This window comes from Jaculus jaculus, chromosome 14, assembly GCF_020740685.1.
Source record: "Jaculus jaculus isolate mJacJac1 chromosome 14, mJacJac1.mat.Y.cur, whole genome shotgun sequence".
Lineage (NCBI taxonomy): Eukaryota > Metazoa > Chordata > Mammalia > Rodentia > Dipodidae > Jaculus > Jaculus jaculus.
Window position 1 is genome coordinate 3,288,954 of NC_059115.1, and position 12,955 is coordinate 3,301,908.

The 12,955-nt window shown below is 50.9% G+C and overlaps 1 protein-coding gene across 5 annotated transcripts; it reads left to right on the plus strand.

The window, feature by feature from the left end:
- Positions 1-1,388: 1,388 nt before the first annotated feature.
- On the plus strand, positions 1,389-10,357 carry LOC101607788 (zinc finger protein 235). 5 transcript variants are annotated; one of them, XM_045134540.1, is made up of 5 exons: positions 1,389-1,426; positions 3,932-3,993; positions 5,175-5,301; positions 6,357-6,440; positions 8,139-10,357. In XM_045134540.1, exons 2-5 carry the CDS (start codon positions 3,979-3,981, stop codon positions 9,989-9,991), a joined length of 2,079 nt encoding a protein of 692 aa, XP_044990475.1. In that variant the 5' UTR covers positions 1,389-1,426; positions 3,932-3,978; the 3' UTR covers positions 9,992-10,357. The 5 variants fall into 5 exon arrangements, with proteins under 5 accessions (XP_044990475.1, XP_044990473.1, XP_044990474.1 ...); XM_045134538.1 differs by having other exon boundaries at positions 1,398-1,457; XM_045134539.1 differs by having other exon boundaries at positions 1,424-1,488.
- The last annotated feature ends 2,598 nt before the right edge of the window (positions 10,358-12,955 follow it).

Consider the following 12,955-nt stretch of genomic DNA (forward strand, 5'->3'; position numbering starts at 1 on the left):
AAATAAAACATTTGAGAGAAAACAATGGAAGATGGAGAGAAGGAGAAAAAAAATGGGCACATCAGGCCCTCTAGCAACTGCAAATGAATTATAGACACATGCACCATCATGTGCATCTGGCTTCTGTGGGTACTTGTGAATTGTACCCAGGTCCTTAGGCTTCCGGGGAAGTGCCTTAACCGCTAATCCATCTCTTCAGCCCTTTTTTTAAAAATTTATTTATTTATTCAACAGCGAACGGGGGTAGGGGAGAGAATGGACATGCTAGGGCTTCTAGCCACTGCAAATGAAGTCCAGATGTAAGAGCCACCTTGTGCATCTGGGTGATGTGGGTCCTGGGGAATCAAACCTGGCTCCTCTGGCTTTGCGGGCAGGTGCTTTAATTGTTAAGCCATCCTTCCAGCCCCCTTTATTGTTTTGCGATATGAGTCTCAGTGTAGTTCAGTTTGGACTATAACTCACTATGTCATCCAGGCTCGTCTTCCATTACGGGGCGAGTTGCTTCATGTCTCCTTGCCTCCCTCTGCTCGGGGCTGTGGAGTGAGATGTCAAGAGTGCTCTGGACGCTCAAGTGTCGCGTGCAACGCACACTCGTGCAGGGTTCAAGCAATCCTCCTGCCTCAGCTACCCAAATGCTGGGTTGCAGGCTAACCACCATTCTAGGCTATTATTTTCAATCTTCCTGTTAAATCCTGATGCAACACAAGTAACCTTCTGCTACAACAGGTCCTCGAGTCACGGTTCTCACAGGACAGATATCATTATGGAGTGAAAGGGTCTAAGTAAATCATGGACATTTGTAGCTGTCTCAGAAAAGCCATTTAAAAAAAAAAAAAAATCATTTGTCCTGGAGTCATGGCCCAGCAGCTAAAGGAGCTGCTTACAAGCCTGTTAACTGGTATAGATTCTAAGCAAGCTCTACTGCCCAGCCACGCCCCCAGCCATTCATTGGTGGGTTCTTGGAAGCTTCTCTCTCTCTCTTTTCAAAATATTTATTATTTATTTATTTGAGAGAGAGAGAGATTGGGCACGCCAGGGCCTCCAGCCACTGCAAATGAACTCCAGATGCGTGCGCCCCCTTGTGCATCTGGCTTACGTGGGTCCTGGGGAATTGAACCTTTGGCTTCGCAGGCGAGCGCTTAACCAGTAGGCCATCTCTCCAGACCACGGAAGCTTCTCTCTTATGCCACCCAGTTTTCTTTAACATTCTCAGTTGCCCCATGAACCTTAAGTGAATAAAGCTGGGAGGGATGTTGCACCCGCGGCCCCACGCACGGGACTTGGAGCGGCGCTGCCAAGCCAGCGGCAGGCCGCGCTGCCCTCGAGCATCCTGGGAAATGTAGTCCAGGCGCGGGGAGTCCCGGGGCTTTCTGGGAAGTGGAGTCGCGCTGCCTTGGGCGGGAGGAGGTTCTTCCGTTCCCGGAAGGTGAGGCGGGTTTGGAGACTGCGCCTGGGAGGTGAGGCGGCCGTGCTTCCCGGGGCCACCAGGTGTGAGGCCCGGGCGGGGCGGGGCGGAGGCCGTGGCGGGGGGGGTGGGGGGTGTGTGGAAGCTGGGGTGGGAGCTCCCGCTCTGTCCGCCGCCCCACCCCGCAGCTGCACAAATCTGCCCTCGTCTTCCATTACGGGGTGAGTTGCTTCTTGTCTCCTTGCCTCCGTCTGCTCGGGGCTGTGGAGTGAGAAGTCAGAGTGCTCTGGACGCTCACGTGCCGCGTGCAACGCACGCTCGTGCAATATTCCGGGGCTTGCAGACTCTTCCCGTGCAATATTCCGGGGCTTGCAGAGTCTTCCCGTGCAATATTCCAGAGATTGCACAGTCTTCCCGTGCAATATTCCGGGGCTTGCAGCGCCTGCTCGTGCAGGGTCCTGGCAGAGGCGCCTGCGGGAAAGCTGCAGCCGGGCAGGGCGCGGCCTCAGTGCACAGCCCCGCCCCGCTTCCGGCCTGATGTAGGTGCCAGCGGGATTTCTGGACCCATGTTTGCTGCCACTTTAGCAAGGAAGAGAGTATAGCGCTCCGAAAAAGGAGCGTGGGGATGCCCTCGGTGATAGTCAGGGCAGAGTTAAAGTTAGGTGCTCAGATTGGTGGGCACCGAGGCATTAAGAAGGATGCAACTCCAGCGGGGCGCGTGGTGGCACACGCCTTTAATCCCAGCACTCAGGAGGCAGAGGTAGGTGCATCGCTTGAGTTCGAGGCCACCCTGAGACTACATAGTGAATTCCAGGTCAGCCTGAGCTAGAGAGTGAAGCCCTACCTCGGGGATGTGTGTGTGTGTGTGTGGGGGGGGACACACTCCAATTCTTCACAGATGAGGGTGCTTTTTTAAAATTTTTTAAAATTTAATATTTTTGGGATGGTTAGAAGGATGGTTCGGTGGTTAAGGTACTTGCCTGCAAAGCCTAATGACCTGGTTTGATTCCCTAGTACCCATTTGTAAAGCCAGGTGCACAAAGCGGTGCATGCATCTGGAGTTCGTTTGAGTGGCTAGAGGCCCTCGTGTGTCCATTTTCTCTCTCTCTCCACCCCCCATCTCTTTCTGCTTGCAAATAAATAAATAGAAAGGACTTCAAAAATTTCTCTTTCTTTGCAAGGAGAGGCAAGCAAGTGCCTATACCCACTGAACCGTTTCCCGAGCCCTCACTGTTATGAATGGAACAAATTATATGTGAGACACAATGAACAGTTGTTTCTGAAGGAGTTCTGAGCATAAAGATATGTTTTTCTGGAAAGCACAGCGCCACAGGTGGTTTTGTGATATGCACTAACATCTGCTTTTCTAAAGCCACAGGATATACAAAATATGGGTGAGAGTAGTGAGGCAGAGATCAATCACTTGCTCAAAGTTTACACAGGTGGTTAGTGGAAAATAAGGAGCAATGCTTGGCTTGGTAGTATGCGCCCTTAGTCCTAGCATTCAGGAAGGAGAGAAGGGGAGGACAAACAGGCTGGAGGGATGGCTTAGCAGTTAAGGCGTTTGCCTGCAAAGCCAAAGGACCTAGGTTCAATTCTCCAGGACCCACACTAGCCAGATACACAAGAGGGCACATGTGTCTGGGGTTTGTTTGCAGGCGCTCAAGGTCCTGGTACACCCATTCTCTCTCTCTCTTCCTCTTTCTCAATCAAAAAAATATATATATATTAAAAACCAAGCCTTTGGGGGGGGGAATTTTGAGGTAGAGTCTCACTCTAGCTCAGGTGACATGTAATTCACTATGGAGTCTCAGGGTGGCCTCAAATTCACGGCAATCCTCTTACCTCTGCCTCCTGAATGCTGCCATTAAAGGCATGTGCAACCATGCCCAGCTTGAATGAAAATTTTAATTTTCTTATTTGAGAGGGAAAGAAATGGATAGAACACAAACTTCAGATGCATGCAGCACCTTGTGCATCTGGCTTAAGTGGGTGCTGGGGAATTCAACCTGTATCCTTTTGGCTTTGTAGACAAGCACCTTAACTACTAAGCCATCTCTCCATCCATCTCATAACCAAGTGCTTTTGTCCCCGGTAAGTGACCTTGCCTATCTGCTGCCTTTGCTCTGATCCCCAGGCCTAAGAGCACTCCAGGAGAGATGGCTTAGTGGTTAAGGCGTTGGCCTGCAAAGCCAAAGGATCCTGGTTTGATTCCCCAGGACCCACATAAGCCAGATGCACAAGGGGGCACACACGTCTGGAGTTCGTCTGCAGTGGCTGGAGGCCCTGGCGTACCTATTCTCTCTCTCTCTCCCCTCTTTCTCTCATAAATAAATAAATAAAATATGTTTAAGAGTACTCCAGAAGCTACAGGAAGCTTTTGGGTCAGCACTTTTATGTGGACCACCTCTGAACAAAGGCGGCAGCCTGAGGTGGCAGCCTAGGAGGCCAGAGTCCAGCAGCTGTGAAGCACGTGGGTCCTGAGGCATCCTTGTGTCTGTCTCATGGTGGCTGTTCTTCCCCCAGTTTCACTTCCCAGAAGTTTGCCTTTTCCCAGAAGGAAGAAGGGAATAATGACCAAGTTCCAGGTAAGTTCTTTTTCTTTTTTTTCTTTTTCTTTTTTTTAAATATTTTTATTGCCAGGCATGGTGGTGCACGCCTTTAATCCCAGCACTCGGGAGGCAGAGGTAGGAGGATCGCTGTGAGTTCGAGGCCACTCTGAGATGACATGGTGAATTCCAGGTTAGCCTGGGCTAGATTGAGACCCTACCTTGAAAAAACAAATGAAAACAAACAACAAAACGTTATTTATTTAGGGCTGAAGATACGGCTTAGTGGTTAAGGTGCTAGCCTGTAAAACCTTTAGACCGAGGTTCAATTCTCCAGGTCCCACATAAGCCAGATGCACAAGGTGGCACATGCATCTGGAGTTCCTTTACAGTGGCTAGAGGCCCTGGTGTGCCCATTCTCTCTCCCCTGCACTCTCTGTCTCTAATAAATAAATAAATTAAAATAAAATCTTTAAACACATCATCCACCATGCCAAATTTGGAAAGACTCTTTAAAAAAAATTATTTATTTATGTGCAAGCAGGGAGAGATAGAAGACAGAGAATAGGCGTGCAAGGGCCTCCAGCTTCTATGAACGAACTCCAGATGCATACATCGTTTTGTGCTTCTGGCTTTATGTGGGTACTGAGGAATTGAACTCAGGTCATTAAGCTTTGCAGGCAAACACTTTAACCACTGAGCTATCTCTTCAGCCCATCTTTTATTTTTTTATTCTTTTTTAAAAATATTTACTTGAGAGAAAGAGGTGGAGAGAGAAAATGAGCACACCAGGCCTCCAGCCACTGCAAATGACTTCCAGATGCATGCAACCCCTTGTGCATGTAGCTTACATGGGTCCTGGAGAGTTGAACCAGGATACTCTGGCTTTGCAGGCAAATGCCTTAACTGCTAAGAAATCTCTCTAGCCCTCTTTTTTTTTTTTTTTTAAGTCGGAGTATTGAAGATTGAATCTGGAGCCTCATATTCTAGACAAGGGCTCTACCGCTGAGCCACACCCCCAGCGCCTTGGCTTGATGTCCACATCTCCCTGATTTAGCTTGATATGCATACCAGGGACCTGACTGTATAAAGGACACCACGTTCCATGTAGCGATATGTAGTACACCATGTGTACAGCTGTGGAAGGGGAGGCGTGTGAAGTTGCCTGACGTAGCGGCTCAGGCCAACTCAGCGTGGGATCCATGTGTTTCATGTCACAGGATGCGGTGACATTCAGGGACGTGGCTGTGGTCTTCAGCCAGGAGGAGCTGGGGCTGCTGGACTCTGTCCAGAGGAAGCTGCACCGAGACGTGATGCTGGAGAACTTCAGGAACCTTCTGTCAGTGGGTGAGGATGTGCTCTCCTTGGCTGTTGGCACTGTCCCCCGAAGCAAGCGCCTGTCACATCTTGGGCTGAGTAATTCTTTGTTGTGACTGCTGGCCTGTGCCTTTTTTTTTTTTTTTTTTTTTTTGAGGCAGGACCTCACTCTAGCCCAGGCTGACCTGGAATTCACTACGTATTCTTAGGGTGACCTCAACTCATGGTGATCCTCCTCCTTCTGCCTCCCTAGTGCTGGGATTAGAGCCTTAACTTTTTAAAAAGAAACTATTTTATTTATTTATTAATTTGACACAGAAAGAGAGAGAGAGTAAGAGAGAACAGGAGCTGCAAATGAACTCTAGACATGTGCGCCCCCTTGTGCATCTGGCTAACGTGGGTCCTGAGGAATCGAGCTTGGGTCCTTTGGCTTTGCAGGCAAATCTCTCCAGACCTTATTATTATTTTTATTATTTTTGAGGTAGGGTCTCACTGTAGCTCAGGCTTACCTGAAATTCACTCCGTAGTCTCAGGGTGGCCTCAAACTCACAGTGATCCTCCTACCTCTGCTTCCCGAGTGCTGGGATTAAAGGTGTGTGCTACCATACTCAGCTGGCCTGTGACTTCAAAAAAAAATTAATCATTTGCAAGGAGGAGTGGGGAGAGAATAGGCACACCAGGGTTTCTTGCAACTGAAAATGAACTCCAGACCCATGTATCATTTTGTGCATCTGGCTTTACGTGAGTACTGGGGAATTGGACTTGGGCCATCAGCACCCTTAACCGCTGAGTCACTTCTCCAGCTCATCTGTGGCGTGGTGACACACACCTTCAAGCAGGCAGAGGTAGGAGGATCACTATGAGTTTCAGGCCAGCCTGAGACTACATAGTGAATTCCAGGTCAGCCTGGGCTAGTGTGAGACCGTACCTCAAAAATAAATAAATAAATAATATTTGATAAAAGCTGGCTAGAGAGTCTCAGGGTGCAGCCCTCCATCATGGGATGAGAACTTGGTCATTCAACGCTTGTCTGCCTTGAAGACTGTCTGCCTTGAGGTTTTCATAGAAGCGTTACCATTTCACAGGACATCAGTCTTTTCAACCGGATGGGATATCCCAGTTGGAAGGCGAGGAGGAGCTGTGGATGAAGGAGACCCCCACGCACACAGGCAGGTGTTTGTGTAAGCCTAAGTCACTGCAGGCGGCAGCCCTGTTACTCTGCTCCATGGGAGAGGAATCTTTTAGACTTTCTAATATTTTTATTTATTGATTTTTACAAGTGGGTGGGGATGGGAAGAGACAGAGAATGGGTGTGTTGGCACCTCCAGTCACTGCAAGCGATTCCCAGATGCATGTGTCACTGTGCATCTGGCTTTACGTGGGTGCTAGGGACTCAAACGCAGGTCGTTAGTCTTTGCATGCAAGTGCCTTAACTGCTGAGCCATCTCTTCAGCCCTCTTTTCTTTTCTCAAGGTAGGGTCTCACTCTAGCCCAGGCTAACCTGGAATTCACTTTGTAGTCCCAGGGTGGCCCTGATCCTCCTACCTCTGTCTCCCAAGTGCTGGAATTAAAGACGTGCACCACCTTGCCCAGCTCTTTTTTTTGTTTGTTTGTTTTTCAAGGTAGTCTTGCTCTAGCCCAGGCTGACTTGGAATGTACTATGTAGTATCAGGTGGTGTCAAACTAACTTCGATCCTCCTACCTCTGCCTCCTGTATGCTAGGATTAAAGGAGTGTGTCACCACACCCAGTTTTTGTTTGTTTAAAGATTTTATTTTTGCTTATTTATTACAGTCAGAGGTAGAAGGAGAGAGAGAGTGAGAATGGGTGTGCCAGGGCTTCTAGCCACTGTGAACAAACTCCAGATGCATGCAACACCATCTGGCTTACATGGGACTCGGAGAATCAAACCTGGGTCCTTAGGCTTTGCAGGCATGTGCCTTCACTGCTAAGCCATCTCTCCAGCCCTGTTTGTTTTTTAATTTTTTGTTTGTTTGTTTGCTTTTCAAGGCAGGGTCTCACTCTAGCTCAGACTGACCTGGAATTCAGTTTGTAGTCTCAGAGTGGCCTCAAACTCACGGCAGTACTCCTACCTCTGTCTCCTGGGTACTGGAATTAAAGGCAGGTGCCACCATGCCTGACTTTTTTTTTAACATCATCATCGTCATCATTATTATTATTTGAGAGAGAGAGAGAGAGGCAGATAGGTAGAAAGAATGGGCACACCAGGGCCTTCAGCTGCTGCAAAGGAAGTCCAGATATATGTGCCACCACGTGCATATGGCTTATGTGGGTTCTGGGGCATTGAATCAGGGTCCTTTGACTTTGCAGGCAAGCACTTTAACCACTGAACTATTTCTCCAGCCTCATGCATTTTTTAAAATATTTTTTTGGTTCATTTTTATTTATTTATTTATTTGAGAGTGTCAGAGACAGAAAGAGGCAGATACAGAGAGAGAGAATGGGTGCGCCAGGGCTTCCAGCCACTGAAAACCAACTCCAGACGCGTGCGCCCCCTTGTGCATCTGGCTAACGTGGGACCTGGGGGATCGAGCCTTGAACCGGGGTCCTTAGGCTTCACAGGCAAGCGCTTAACCGCTAAGTCATCTCTCAAGCCCGTATTTTGTTTTTAATGAGAGTGCACACATGAGAGAATGAGAATTGGCACACCAGGGCCTCTGGCCACTGCAGTCAAACTCCAAATGTGTGCGCCACCTAATGCGCGTGTGCCACCTTGTGTGCTTGCGTCACCTTGTGCGACTGTGTGACATGGGACCTGAAGAGGCAAACGTGGGTCCTTAGGCTTCACAGGCGAGTGCCATCTCTCCGGCTCCTTGCTGTTGTCAGTTGTGTATTCTCTGTTTCCAGGAGGCCAGCGTCAAAACCAGATGGAGTCTCTTCATGCGATGGGGTTAACGTGCCTTCCACTGGGAGAGCTTTCACTGTGGCAGATCGAAAGCCATGTCGCAAACGAGCCAGCCAGAAGTCCAAACTCCACAGCCACTCTTCAAGGAAAGCGTCCCCGGCTCCCTAAGCAAGGCGGTTCCTTGTGCTGCGCGCCCGAAGCAGCTCCTTTAGCACCTGTGCACCCGAGTCTCGTAGGAAGGTGCTCCAGTATCGATGAAAACGAGGACTACCCAACCGGGCCAGCTCAAGGCTTTTGGGGTAGGATGCACGTCAGTGAGACACAGAGCCATCAGCCACAGACCCAGGAAGAAAGCGAGCTGCGCCCCTTTGCCCCGCACGTTGGCACTTCGAATGGCATCCCTCACCAGGATGATAATACGCCAACTGGAGGCGGTGACCGTGGCAAGGGTGTCGCCCAGCTGTCACCTCCTCCCCAGCAGCGTATGTACACAAAAGGGTCGCGTCGTGCACACAACCCGGGGGACACTGAGGATACCGGGTCTCGCTCCAGTGTCCCCGAGCCGCCGAGCCGTCGCCCGGGCCAGAAGCGTTACTGGTGTCACGAGTGCGGCAAGGGTTTCAGCCAGAGCTCGAACCTGCAGACCCACCGGAGGGTGCACACGGGGGAGAAGCCGTACACCTGCCCCGAGTGCGGTAAGAGCTTCAACCAGAGCTCACACCTGTACGCTCACCTGCCCGTGCACACGGGCGAGAAGCCGTTCCGCTGCGACAGCTGCGGCAAGGGCTTCGGCCGCAGCACCGACCTGAACATCCACCGGCGCGTGCACACGGGCGAGAAGCCGTACACGTGCGGGGCGTGTGGGAGGGGCTTCGCCCAGAGGTCGCACCTGCAGGCCCACGAGAGGGTGCACACGGGCGAGAGGCCGTACCGGTGCGGAGAGTGCGGCAAGCGCTTCAGCTGCAGCTCCAACCTGCACACGCACCGGCGCGTGCACACGGGCGAGAGGCCGTACCGGTGCGGAGAGTGCGGCCGCCGCTTCAGCCTCAGCTTCAACCTGCACAGCCACCGGCGCGTGCACACGGGCGAGAAGCCCTTCCGCTGCGAGGAGTGCGGCAAGCGCTTCAGCTCGGCCTCGAGCTTCCAGAGCCACCGGCGCGTGCACACGGGCGAGAAGCCGTTCGGCTGCGCCGCGTGCGGCAAGCGCTTCAGCCAGAGCTCGTACTTCCAGGCCCACCAGCGCGTGCACACGGGCGAGAAGCCGTACCGCTGCGACGTGTGCGGCAAGCGCTTCAACTGGAGCCTCAACCTGCACAGCCACCGGCGCGTGCACACGGGCGAGAGGCCGTACCCGTGCGCCGTGTGCGGCAAGCGCTTCAGCCAGGCCTCGAACCTGCAGGCGCACCGCAGCGTGCACAGCGGCGAGAAGCCGTTCCGCTGTGCCGCGTGCCACAAGCGCTTCAGCCAGGCTTCGCACCTGCAGGCGCACCAGCGCGTGCACACGGGCGAGAAGCCGTTCCCGTGCGACACGTGCGGCAAGGCCTTCAGCCAGCGGTCCAACCTGCAGGTGCACCGCGTCATCCACACCGGGCAGAAGCCGTTCAAGTGCGGGGAGTGCGGCAAGGCGTTCAGCTGGAGCGCGGGCCTCAGCGCCCACCAGCGCGTGCACACCGGGGAGAAGCCGTACGCGTGCCCGCAGTGCGGGAAGGGCTTCAGTCAGGCCTCGCACTTCCACACGCACCAGAGGGTGCACACGGGAGAGAGGCCCTACGTGTGCGAGGACTGCGGCAAGGGCTTCAGCCAGCGGTCGCACCTCGTCTACCACCGGAGGGTGCATGCCGGAGGGGACCTGTAGGACGCGGCTCGGGAGTTGCCACCACCTCGAGGAACAGCTCACATCGGATCTTTGTCTCCTCGGAGAATCCATGCTTACAGGTTGTCCAAGTTCCCTCAAACAAACTGCAGATGCATGCACCCGCTTTGTGCCCGCCCCCCCGTCTTTATGTGGTCGCTGAGGAACTGAACCCAGGCCATCAGAATTTGCAAAGCCAGGCGCCTCTAACCGCTGAGCGGTTTCTCCAACCTGGGAGATGGGTTCTTTTTGTTTTTTTGTGTGGTTATTTTGATTTATTTATTTGAGAGCGAGAGAGAAAGAGGTAGAGAGAGAGGGAGAGAGAATGGGCACGCCAGGGCCTCCAGCCACTGCAAACGAACTCCAGACGCGTGCGCCCCTTGTGCATCTGGCTAAGGTGGGTCCTGGGGAATCGAGCCTCGAACCGGTGTCCTTAAGGCTTCACAGGCAAGTGCTTAACCGCTAAGCCATCTCTCCAGCCCAAGGGAGATGGGTTCTTTACAAACTTCAGATCTCGCAGATGAGTGCAAACTTGGTTCGGTAAATAAGATTGGGGTTCCAAGGTGCCGCCTTTCTCGAGGTGTGACACACAGCAGAACCTCTGGGGGCTCCGGCATCTACAGGTTTGATGGCCCATACGTGATCTCGGGCTGGACTCTTCACGAACTTGAAAGTTTATGTGGCAATTGATGTCAAAACTGATGTCAACCACAGCGTGAGTTAGTTCCTTGTAGGAAGCTCCACTGTATCTACCATGTAGAGCTGTGCTCGGCTCACAGGGCCCGGCAGTTTTCTGAAGAAAATCCCTATAAGTAGGACCTGTACTTGAGAATGTTATTCAGGTGCCGACCCGAAGTTCATATTGACTTGTATTCATAAGTAAGTATCCTTACTAACAGCTTGTTGGTGGTGTGGTGGTGTGTGCCTTTAATCCTGGCACTCGGGAGGCAGAGGTGGAAAGATCATGTGAGTTTGAGGCCACCCTGATAACCAGAGAGTGAATTCCAGGTCTTGAAAAACAAAACAAACAACCAGAACCATTTTTTTAAAGTATTTATTTATTTGATAGAGAAAGGGGAAGAGAGAGAGAGGAGAATGGGCACGCCAGGGCCTCCAGCCACTGCAAATGAGCTTCAGATGCGTGCCCCTCCCTTGTGCATCTGGCTAACATGGGTCCTGGGGAATCGAACCTGGGTCCTTTGGCTTTGCATGCAAATGCCTTAACTGCTAAGCCATCCCTCCAGCCCCAGAATCATTTTTCATAGTTCTAAGTCTGAGAAGCCCAAGGTCAAGGGGCTGCATCTATTCAGCACTTCTTACCACATAATCTCCAGGATGAAGGTGGGTAGGGAGAGGTATACCAGGCTGAGTGTAGAGTCCAGACCTGATACCTACCTTCCCACTGACCAGTTCACCGGGCAGAGCTGATGACAAAATCACTTCCTTTTTATTTTATTTTGTTGTTGTTGTTTTTCTAGGTAGGGTTTCACTCTATCTAGCTCAGGCTGACCTGGAATTCAGTATGTAGACTCAGGGTGGCTGTGAATGCCTTTTTAAAGAGGGAATTAGTAAAGAATTTTAATTTTGTCACGTCCTTATTTAGATATTAAGCAGATGTATAATGACAGGAAAGAACTCATGTTATGAGGAAATTAGGTTCGCACCTTCTGGTATGAGCCAATTAATGGAAGTCTGTTTCCCTAAAGATACTCATACCAGGGATAGTTACAGAAAAGTACCCACTAATGTTCTGGCAAGGCTCTAAATTTTTTTTCACACAATTTTTCAAGGGTGTCAAATTTTTTTTTCCAAGGTGGGGTCTTGCTCTAGCCCAGGCTAACCTGGAATTAGTATCAGGCTGGTCTCAAGCTCACAGTGATCCTTCTACCTCATCCTCCCAAGGGCTATGATTAAAAGAGTGCACCACCACGCCCAGCCAGGGTCCGTCAATTTTTACCAAATCAATAAAACTGATTGTTTTGTTTGTTTGTTTTTTCAAGGTAGGGTCTCACTCTAGCTCAGGCTGACCTGGAATTTACTCTAGTTTCAGGGTGGCCATGATCCTCCTACCTCTGCCTCCTGAGTACTGGGATTAAAGGTGTGCACCACCACGCCCGGCCTGAAAAAAATTTATACAGAAAGTAAAGTCTCTTAGCTGAGCCTTACTCAGTTTGATCTGTTGTGGCATGCAGACCTGTGTCATGTCAAAGGCAGAGTCAGAAAGGTGGGGGAGGCCATCAATAATACTGAACCACACACAAAGTCTAGTGGAAAACCTTTAGTTTGCTGAACTAAAAAAGACAAGCATAGTCGGGTGTGGTGGCGCACGCCTTCAATCCCAGCACTGGGAGGCAGAGGTAGGAGGATCGCTGTGAGTGTTCAAGGCCACCCTGAGGCTACATAGTGAATTCCAGGTCAGCCTGGGCTAGTGTGAGACCCTACCTTGAAAAACCAAAACAAACAAACAAACAAACAAACAAAAAAAGACGGGCATAGGCTGGAGAAGATGGATCCGGGTTCGATTCTCCAGGACCCACACAAGCCAGATGCACAAGGGAGCACATGCATCTGGAGTTCGTTTGCAGTGGCTGGAGGCTCTGGCATGACCATTCTCTCTCTCTCTCTCTCAATCTCCCCGCTTCTTTTTCTCTCTCAAATAAATAAATAAAATATATTAATGTACTTTTTTTTAAAAAAAAGACAAGTGTTTAGCCAGGTGTGATGGCAAAGGTCTTTAATCCCAGCACTCGGGAAGCAAAGGGAGAAGGATCACCTTGAGTTGGAGGCCACCCTGAGACTACACAGTGAACTCCAGGTCAGCCTGGGTTACACTGAAACCCTACCTGGAAAAACCAAAAGAAAAAAAGCCAAAAAGTGTTTAAGGCCAGCACTGGGAAGCTACACATGGAGACACCCTGGAAAGGAGAGAGCCAGAGCCAAGAAGCTTCAACTGTGCAGATGCTTATG

Bases quoted from the DNA above. Each gene is read 5' to 3' on its own strand.
- LOC101607788 (XM_045134540.1), top strand. The intron at 5,302-6,356 runs GTGAGGATGTGC...ACCATTTCACAG, and splicing joins CAGGAACCTTCTGTCAGTGG to GACATCAGTCTTTTCAACCG. The intron at 6,441-8,138 runs GCAGGTGTTTGT...CTCTGTTTCCAG, and splicing joins GGAGACCCCCACGCACACAG to GAGGCCAGCGTCAAAACCAG.